The 10940-nt window shown below is 37.6% G+C and overlaps 1 protein-coding gene across 1 annotated transcript in view; it reads right to left on the bottom strand.

The window, feature by feature from the left end:
- ELOVL2 (ELOVL fatty acid elongase 2) overlaps positions 1–10940 on the bottom strand; it is a 65135-nt gene that overhangs the window by 50364 nt on the left and 3831 nt on the right. The window contains exons 2-4 of the mRNA XM_012660149.1: positions 10766–10829; positions 5777–5964; positions 1521–1598 (exon numbers count right to left, since the gene is read on the bottom strand). Of these exons, the coding sequence (XP_012515603.1) occupies positions 1521–1598; positions 5777–5964; positions 10766–10829 (330 nt within the window). The remainder of the gene's footprint in view (positions 1–1520; positions 1599–5776; positions 5965–10765; positions 10830–10940) is intronic.

The raw sequence follows: 10940 nt of genomic DNA, 5'->3' as shown, positions 1-10940 counted from the left end.
ATTATTTCACCAGGAATTGCAAAATGGTGATTTTCTAATTCTATCATTACTTATACATTTTTCTCTTTTATAGAGAAGAACTTTCCCTTTTCATCTATTTGGAAATTCACATATGAAAGGCAAGACAGATGTTTAATTCTTTCCCTTTAATTTTATTTTTCCCTAGAATGAGCTGGTGTTCTAGCAACCTTCAAAAGTTAAGAATATATTTTTTAAGGTATCATTTTAAACTCATGGTTTTTAATATACTTAATATGTTCCAATCCATTACAATCAGCATTCTTTTTGATAATCAAACTGCCCTATCTTTAACCAGTTGGGGTGGGGGCATCCCTTCAAGGTGGCTCTTATATCTTTTTATCATGACCCCGGTAGTCTTGGATATCTTCTTTGCTTTCTGTCATAAGATGTCCTGGGTTCATCTTCTGTTATATATATGTTTCCTGTCCAAACCAGGAGAAGGACAATTCTCTAAGAACCCTAATCCTTTCTGGTAGAAAATTATATTTAGAGAGCACAATCTGGGTAATTATTGCTCATGGTACTGGGTGGTCATAGACTAAGCCTTTTCTACAGACAGAGCTAAAAAAATAAGTTGTTTTTTTTTTTTTTAAATAAAGTTAATTCTGATATTTCCAATGTGAATCTATGATTACTGGGATTTAGTTCAATATTTTTATTGGTATCTCTTTTTTTCCGTATTTTAAATATTAGTTCCTAATGATATTATTATATACTTAATTTATCCTACAGTGTACCTATAACAGTCTCAAAAAAGCGATACAAGTATTTATTAACAATAACAACAAAAAGTTCCTGAATACTGTTAAGATATATCCCACTGGGGATGTCCAGAGAAAAACTATTTTAAAGTCACTTGAAATAATTTTTCTTTGGGTGCTTATGTCACCACCTTAATAAATACTTATATTCATTTAATTTAGTTAAAATTTAGTAAAATTTATTTCCAAATTTTTGGGGGGAGACTACGTTGCTTTCTTTTACATAATTATAAAACAAAATTAAATTTAAAAACACTTAATGATTCCAACTATAACACAAGGGTACATTCAGAGAAGTCTAGCTTCCATCCTTATCCCCTCTGCCCTGTTACCTCCCTTCAAAGGAAAAAATTTATATTAGCTTTTGGTTTATCCTCCCATTGTTTCTTTTTGAAAATATAAGCATATACACCTATTCATATCATTTCTTGCACAAAGGGACTATAGTATAAACAGAGTCTGAAAATTGCTCTTTTTCACTTAAATCTATCCTGGAGACAATTCTCTAACAGTATAGAATGCCTCTTCCTCATTCCATTCTGTAGAGGCATCTGTTACCTGGATGTGCCATGGTTTACTCAGTCAGTCCCCCATAGATGGGCATTCGGAAACCATTTTTATTACCCAGCACTTCTATTAGAACAGGAACTCCTTTCTTATCTAATCCCAGTCCTATCCTCGTATCTGGAAGGAGAAAGCCTCCTCTCCTTTTCAATTGATTTGCTTCTAATGGCTCACCCGGATATCAGCTTCCCCTGCACTGGCAAGATCTTGACACTGTAAGTTGTATCCTCCTTCCCAACTGGAAAGAATGAGCTGCCAAAGAATCAGAAAAGAAAGAAAAAAAAAATCAACACACAAATTTGAATGCAAACTGAATTTCCCATTCATGTCTCTGATTGGCATCTATTCAAGGTTTGAATTTGACTCAATCCTATGCTCAAACACATATTATTAAGGGATTTAATTCTTGCTGTTAAACTGAAATCAATGGTTATATATATTAACATATTTTACTTCTATTTACATCAGCCAAAATAATAGAATTTAGCTATCACTGGAGCCACAACATTTTATGTAAGGAATTATATAGTAGAATGTACCAAGTAAAATGTAGAATTTAATGTAAACAAATGTGAGGAAATTACACTAAAATTTTAATAATATTTTGTATTGATTTACACATATTTATTTTATTTGATCATCTCAATTTTATAAGATATGTATATATTGCCCCTTTACGATATGAAAAACAAAGCTCAGAAAGTTTCCTAAACCATTTTCTTCATTGTATTTATGCTAGTTGGTAATCAATTTATGTGATTAATTGATTGTCTATCTTCCCCATCACTCTCAAAAACAAAAATGCTACATAAAATCTATGCCTTTTTTTTTTTTTTTTTGCTCACCTTTGTATCTACAGTTCCTTGCCCAGTACCTGGCACACATTAAGTACTCAATAAATATCTGATGAGTAAATGATTTGCTCAAGATTACATGGAAAGTGGGAGAGCAATGGTTAGAATTCAGACTTCTTAATTCATTATTTAGTGCTCTTTTCACAACATCATGAGAAAAGGAGCTTTCAAAAAATTCTTTGTTGAAAATCCTATGAAGGAAGTTTTCTCCCTTTTTAAAATTTAAAATTCTAGCATATAGGGCATTTGGCATTGATTTACCTAAGGTATTATCATAGGCGAAAGGCCCACTGGTTTCTGCTGCTGTCTTGGAGGAGTGTAAAGGTATAGATCTGTTAAGGTATACACACAGAGCACAGAGGGACTGGATATTAAAGGATTGAACATTAAAAAGAGATAGACTATAACATTTAAAATGTTTTAGAACCTTTAAGAGTCTTTTCTTTACTGTCCTGATATACCTCTCTTTGCTTCTAACAAAAACACCTTTCAGTTAACATCACAATAATTAAAGATTCTCAGGATAAATAAATCCAGTGAGAGAAGGAAACCTTGGATTTTCCTGATGGCATCTATCACAGATCAGGTGCTCCCAATATCCCCCAGGGGCTTTATGCTCCTGGTTCTCAACTCGGAATCAGTAACAGGCTAGAGGGGATCTAGGAATACCTTAAAGTACATGTAAATTTTTATGTGTTCCTACATTTTTCAAACTAAGAAAGCTGTTTAACTCTGTGCACAAGGATTAATTAAGAATTTCTATGGTGAGGCTGCAGTTTTGTAGTAAGGGGCTCTAATCTCTCCTTTGTACGCTACGACACAGTATAGAGCAACCCGAGTGTGCAGAGGACAGGGCATATTCTCTGTTTCCCCATGACATTTCCTGCTTTAGTCATATTTATCCAGGCTGTCCCCATCCCTCTGGCACCTGTGCAGAACTACCTGACAATTTAATAACCAAATAGTATTAATATTACTAGAATTAAGCAGCCAAGCTATAGGAAACTGTGTGTCTTACCCTGGACCCTGATCCCCTAATGGTTTGGGTGCAGGAGCCATCCAAACATACGTGTTGAAGAAAAGGAAACAAGGCTGTCAAATTGGGTTAGCCTTAGGAAGGTATGGACTAAATTACTCCAAAATATACCTAGAATCTGTCAGCTTCTCCCCAACTCTACCTTAACCCAAGCTGCTAGCATCTGTTACCTGTAGTACTACAACCGTCTTCTAACTAGACTCTTTGCTTCCATTCTTACCCCCAACTCACCCTCATAGTCCATTTTCCACGTAGCAGCCAGTGATCTATTTTAAAAAGATATATCACTCCCCTCATTAAAATCCTCCAATAGCTTTCCACTACACTTAGAGTACAAGCCAAATGCTTCCAAGGCCCTGTGTAATTTGCCATCTCTCCACCCCATCTTGATCCAGTGTTTCCTCTGCCTGCTGTGTCATTCCATTTCAGCTCCAATGTCCTCTCCTCAGTGAGGCCTGTCCTACCACCAGCCCATCATTCACTTTCGCACGGGGCAAAGGCTGTGTTCTAGAATTTACAATAGAATATAACGCAGTATAGGAACTTGATACATATTTGTTGAAAGACTTAATAATTACTGCAGTGACTTCCCAGCCAAAGCAAACATCTGCTGGGGCATAACAAGTTGGCAAGGTTAAATCAATCTGTCACTTAAGTAGTGTCTATTAAACATACCCCTAAAATGTCAAAGAAAGACCTTATGTCTGCTCTGAAAGAGATTATAATCAAAGAGAGAAAACTGGGAGGCAATCAATGGTAGTGATTTTGAACTGGGAGATCCAAAAGTGTGAGAGAGAAAGAATAGATAAGCAATAGATAAAATTAGCAGCAGGGAATGTGCTCATACAGAGATGTTCTGCCTAGAAAAGACAGAAACCATTTACTTGGTTATTCTAAAACTAAATTGTTGTTCTTGTTCCTGTTGATGGTTACTAATAAACAACTAGCACTTTACAGTCTACATAGCATTTTCACATTTACCAACTGCTACTGCATGTTAGTCTGTGAGCTCTTCAAGTGCAGAAGCCATGTCATACCCATCTTGTACCTTTAAGGCTTCCTATTCACAGCACCTAGTAGGAGCTTAACAAATTTTTGCTGAAGAGAACTCATTAGTCCTTACAACTCACCCAAGAGTTATGTAGGATATTGTATCTCCACTTTACAGATAAGTTGCCTAAGGTTCAGAGAGCTTAAGTAACTCTTCTAAAATTACACAGAAGGTGACAGGGCTAAAACTTAAACTCACATCTTCTGACTCCACTATGTCCAAGCTCCGTCCAAACAGGAGGGTGACTGCTGACGTGGTCAGACATGCAGTCTGGCCCTTCTGATGCAGATGCTACTTCTGAGAAACAATCCAAGGAAGACTATCTTTCTTGATACTACATAGAGAAAACTAACTCCATAAACTGCTATCTTGCAAGCTCATATAGTGAGCTAAAATTCCCCTAGTAAAGAACCAAAATAAAAACAGTCCTTTCAGAGTAAGGTAAATTAGTGAGCAGCTATGTGATATGATTTTAGAGTTGTCAGCGTGGCTTTCCTGACCCCAAATTCCATCTCCTGCATTCTGTTGGCTAAAATTCCATTACTACTGCTTCATTCTAGTCATTTAAGGTAATATGATTAAGCATTATTAGAATGGTGCATATCAGAATAATGTACAAAATAAAATCTGGGTGAGAGAATCTAAATTTTAAGGCAAGGATTTATTTTCTTTTAGAACTCAAGTGCACCAGAAGGCAGCTGTATTTGTGCCATTATCAGCCATTTATAACTTGTATGAATGATTTTATTCTAACTTTTCTCTAAAAAAGATTTTTATGTTTTTATTCCTTTCGTCTTTTTTTTTTTTTTTTTTTTTTTTTTTGCTACAGCAAGTTTATTTCACAATTTTAGATTTTCCCTTGTAGTAAAATAACTTTTGGTTGTATAATCAGGGCAATCGTCACTTTTTCTTTTTCTTGTAAAATTACTTCGGTTGTGCTTACAGAGGAGTGAGAGCACATGAAGTAAGGTCACTAGAGCTTAGCTGGAATGTCAGCTCCTGAGAAACAGCTAGGCCACTGTCAGAGTGTTCCAAAGATGTGCAGAGTATTCTTTAAGGCATATATATATATTTTTTTACATTTCAAACTAAATGAATTTGATATTTAAGTTAATTTAAAAAATATTCTGTTAATCACTGTCTATTCTCAGGCAAATTATATAATTTTTCTAAGCCTTAGTATTATAATCTGTAAATGGAAAAAATTATAACATGAACTTTAGGGCCATTCAGACCTAAATTGTGACTCTAAATTACAATTAGACTAAGGACTAAAGAAATAGACCCAAATTGGGATTAGAAAAATTCAAGAGAGAAACAAGGACTTCCAAGACTTTCGGAAGGAATGATATCAAACTCTGGAACAAGTTCTTGAGGTCTTAAAGAACAGTATTGATAGTAACCTTGGATAGTTCCAGTAAGCTAGATGTGATTGCTTCTAAAAATTGCTCAGTTACTGGACTCCAGCTTTAGCTACATAATCACTTACCTCTGCCAGCATATATGCGGAGAGAAGTGTGATCGCAAGATTATACAAGGTGAGGATACCCCTGAGAGAAAGCGCAGGTCTGTTCTTCATATATTTGTTACCCAGCCATATTGAAAGCAAATATATGACAGTAAGAAAAAAGGTAGGAAGGTAAGAGTCCAACATGAACCACCCTCTGACTCGAGCATCTGAAAAGAAACACAGTGAGAATCATGAAGGTAACACTTCTGTTTAATTGTCAATATTGCCACTTACATTGTATTTGTACATACCAGACGCAACAGGGAACAATATGATACATCATTAAGTATTATAGTAAAATAGCTATATAAATATAGGAAAATAGCTATAGTACAGTTGTTTTACTATAGTAAAATGCCAGATTTAAGTTAGAGTTTAGGGGAAGAAGAAACCAGTGGGGGCTGAATAGTTAAGGAAGGTTTCACGGTGCAAAAACATGGCTTTACCTGAACACTGAATGACAAGAAAAAGAAAGAAAGATGGGAAGTAACAGTTCTTGAATGCTTACTTTAGAACAGTTACTGCGTTTATTTACTCTAATTCAATTAATATGAAGTAAGTCCTATTATGCCATTTTACGGACAAAAAAAAAACAGCTCAGAAAGTTTTAGTAACTTGCAAAAGGCCACACAATAGTTGGCAACAGAGTCGGGATGTGAATTGATCACCTCTGTCTCCCAGCCCATTATACCTTGCTGCTATCCTCCCCTGGAGACAGTCTGAGCAGTCAGAGGAAAGAAGGCATACAGATATTGTATCCTCATTCGTAAAACCCACACTGCCCAGGATTTGCCAGGATCATTGTGCAGTAAACCAGGAATGGGTTTAGAGTTCCTCTGATCCAAAGACAGCAACAGATGACAGTACAGCAAGCGTGGGAATCTGAAGATAGCCTTGGAGCTGATGATTCAGAACTGAGGGCAGAAAATAAAACCAAAGACCACGAACTGGCCATGGGACCAGAAGTATAAACAGCAGGGAAGCAAGAACCTGGATACATCAAGGGCCCCTTACTCTGGAGAGTGAAAATTTAAAAGCCTAAATAAAACCCACATAATAGATCTATAATATAACTAGTAACCCCTGAAAATAATTGTAGGCATAAATGATTTTTGTTCTCTATTTTGGTTTTCTTGTTTGTTTAAATAATTTGGCCCAGAAATATAAAAATTGCATGCTGTTTTTAATCTCTATAATAGAGGTGTAAGGGGCTGGTTTTGCCAACAAGCAATGCCCTTTTCTTGATTCTTTGGTTTTGCCAGTTTCAGGCCCTATTCCTGGCATACTCTGTCTACCTGTCTACCACCAGTCTCTCATTAAGCCACCCATCCTACACACAGTGCCATTTCTACGAGGAAAGGCCTTCTCAAGCTGTAACTGTCCCATCACGTATTCTGTAAATGTCTCCCCTTGATGATAAAGATAAAAAGGTAGGAAAGCTCTTCTCAGCATTCATGTGACTAATGATAACTACCTTTCATACAACTAGCTCACAATCACCTGTCATAAAAGCCTGTGCTGTGTGCCACTTCCTAATGTTCATCTCCCTATCTAAACCCTCTCATCCTTTAATGCCCAGATAAACATCCTGCCTTCTGAAGGGAGACACTTTCTACTGCTCTTTCATAATTTACAGCTCCTCATTTGCATAACAAAATAATTACCATTTTATAATTTATGTATTTTATGGTTATAATACTGTTACTATGACTAACATTTACTGAGCATTTATTCTGTGCCAGGCACTGTCCTGAAGCCTTTTACGTGTATTAACTTACATAATGCTCATAGTGATCTTATTATATAGGGTGTAATTGCTACCCTACCTCTTGTTATGGTGCTGTGGTTTGAATTGTATCTTGCAAAAAGATACGTTCAAGTCCTAACTCCTGGTACCTGTGAATGTGACATTATTTGGAAATAGGGTTTTTGCAGATGTAATCCAGTTAGTTAAGATGAGGTCATACTGGATTGGGGTGGGCCCTAACCCAGTGACTGCCATCCTTATAAGAAGGGGAGGTTTAGACACAAGGATACAAAGAGGAGAATGCCATGTGAAGATGGAGGCAGAGATTGGAGTGATGCATCTACAAGCTAAGGAACACCAAAGATAGCCAGCAACCACCAGAAACTAGGAGCGAGTCATGGAAGAGATTCTTCCCTGGAACCTCAGAGGGAGCACAGCCCTTCCGGCACCCTGAGTTCAGACTGTCACCCTCCAGAACGGTGAGAGAATATATTTCTGTTATTTTAAGCCACCTGGTTTGTGGACCTTTGTCATGGCAGCCCTAGGAAATGGACAAACATGGGTTAGTACTTAACTGCTTTCTAACTGTTTCAGACGCACTAGTGTTACTTCCTCAACTACAGCACATGCTCCAGGAGACAGCAGCTAGGTCTGACATTGCTGCTCTGTTTCACTTCTGTCTACTCAGTGCCGAACTAAGAGGAAACATCCATTAGATATGTATCGGTTGGCACATGGAGTCAAGCACATACTGCAAAACTAATATAGCACCTGAAGTTTTTTATTTACTTTGTCATGGTCGTATAAATTGTTTGCTAAAGGTGTTAAGGAAAATCATAATCATTCCAACCAAAAAATGAGAACAAATACTCGCAATAACATTTCTTATCTTTGGGACTTGAGAAATGTTATCTCTGCATCTGTGTCAGGCATTTGTCCAGAACAATATCCTTGATGGTCTAGGCAAAATCAGAGAAGACTTGGGGACGTCGAGAAGTTTACTAGGCGACTTGCCAGTCAACTTAAGCTTGTGTCACTTTTAGGAAGGGAAAAAGATTCTTGATGGCTTAGATGCTAGACACCTTGTCACTGTGGAAGTCATCTGATTTGGTTGTCGACTGTCAATTCTACAATCTCCTTGTTACAAAGGAAACTTCCATAAAAATGACCAATGCTGAGTAAACGACTGGGATCCTTTCTTCAGTTGATCCCGTATCCACATGACTCCCAGTCACGGCGATCTTAACTGATGGCAAAGTTCAGTGTGAACTTGGCTCAGAAAGATTGCTGTTTAACTCTCTTGTGGAAGTGTCCAATAGAAAGCCACAGTCACCAAGAAATCATAGTTCCCTTCGTATCCTGCACACCTAAGTGAGAGGGTGACGCCCTCTACGCTGAGCTGTTCTCCTCCCCACCCACGAGAACTGTGGGGGAGACGACACATTAAAGGAGGTTATGAAGGTAATGATAATCCTGCCCTTCCTGCCCCATAGGATCAGGAGGATAAAATGGGAAAAAAAAAAAAACAAAAAACCTATGTGAAAGTATTTTTTAAGCTGTATACAATCATTATATTGTTATATTAAAACCATATAGTCATTGACTTAGAATAGTTTATGGCCCTATGTAGAAACTGGAGAATGGTCTAAAAACTCTCTAAGTGATTGTTTAAAGATTTTGAGAAACAGAAAAACCACCCCATTTCCCTCCTATCTCCCCCAATAATGCTGTAGTGAACCATGGACTTTCCACAGTTCTGTGAATGAGCAACGCTCAAATAAAACAAAACATTTTGTCTAGGATTCACTCATTTATTTGCAAAATATACAATGCCTAATATTTTCCCAGAACTATAATAAGCCCTGGAGTTAAATGGCGAGTAAAATAGTCATGGTTCCTGCCTTAATGGGAGAAATGGCTATTAATAACAATAAAGTAAGTGAAGGAAATAAACAGGGATTGAGAAAGAGAATAATGAGGGATCTGCGGCAGTCCCCCCACTACCTGCAAGGGGTACGTTCCAAGACCCCCACAGGATGCCTGAAACCACAGATGGTACTAAACCCTGTATATGCTATGTTTTTTCCTATACATACATACTGTGATAAAGTTTAATTTATGAATCAGGCATATAAGAGAGTAACAACAATAAAATAGAACCACTATAACCATACTGTAATGGTGAATGTGGTCTCTCTCTAAATATCTTATTGTACTCTACTCACCTTTTTCAGAGTGCAGTGGACAGCGAGTAACTGAAACCATGGGAAGTGAAACAGGACAAGAGCGGACTATGTCCTTTAGAGGGGGAGAGCCCATCTGAAAAGGTAACACTTAAGCTAATACTTGAAGTTTGAGAAGTAGCTGACTAGATTGGAGGACAGGGTAGGAGACGTGGGGGAATTCTAGGCTCAAGGAACAGTATATCAAAGAATTTTACATATTTGAGAAATTAAAAGATGACTCGAGCAGCTGTATCAAAGCCAGTGAGGGAGACTGCCGCCAACTGAGCTGGAGAGGTAGCAGGGCTAGATAACACAGGGTACGCAGTCTGAGACAAGAAGTGTGATTTTCACCCCGAAGGCAGTGGGAAGACATCGATGAGTTTTGCTCTAGCGTACCACAGGATACGATTTAGGTCTTCAGAATATTATTCCAGCAGATACTTAAAAACTGATTGGAAGAGGACAAAAGTGGAAGAGGAGAGAGGAGTTAGGAGGACACTGCAGTAAAGTGGTGACAAAGGAATGATGGAGAGACATCTGAGCTGATCCTAAGGGCCTGGGCAGAGAAACACACAAATCTTTAATGGGGATTCATTGAGGCATGTAAGAGCAGAAGTATCATATGTGACTGTGCCTGGAGGAAGGTGGAAGGTGAATGCGTGTTGGAGAGAGGAGAGGAAAGCAGCATAGTTTAGAAGGAAAGCTACAAACTGGTTTGGCCGCCAGAGAAACCCTGGAAGAAAGTACTGCAGTTAATTCTGTGCCCACTTCCTGCTCCTGGAACTTCTTTAATCCCAAGACAGGTTGAGCATGAGTAGAAATGGGGCCTTCTGGATGTTCTAGGAGAAGTATATTAAAGGCGAGGGAAGTTAAGTTTCTAAATGTTAAGCACCATGCTATTTTCAAGACACCAGAAATACCATGATCCTTTTCTATAACTAAATGGCATTCTTCCTTGTGTTCCTTCCACATTAAGTTTTCAAGTAGCTCACTTACCTCGAGGTCCAAACATATTGTCCAAAAAAGCATTGATTTCATCATCAAAGGCCTTTAGATGCTCCTGAAAAGGGAAAGAAAAGAATGATTTAAGTGGTGGTGTTTTCTTGTGTTTTTTTTTTTTTTTTTTTTAAACTCTCAAAACAAGCCAGTACCAATGACTAGAGGTTGACAG

Source organism: Propithecus coquereli, unplaced genomic scaffold (genome assembly GCF_000956105.1).
Source record: "Propithecus coquereli isolate 6110/MARCELLA unplaced genomic scaffold, Pcoq_1.0 Scaffold659, whole genome shotgun sequence".
Classification (NCBI taxonomy): domain Eukaryota; kingdom Metazoa; phylum Chordata; class Mammalia; order Primates; family Indriidae; genus Propithecus; species Propithecus coquereli.
Note: the sequence above shows the minus strand (reverse complement) of the source record. Positions and strands in the feature narration are given on the sequence as shown.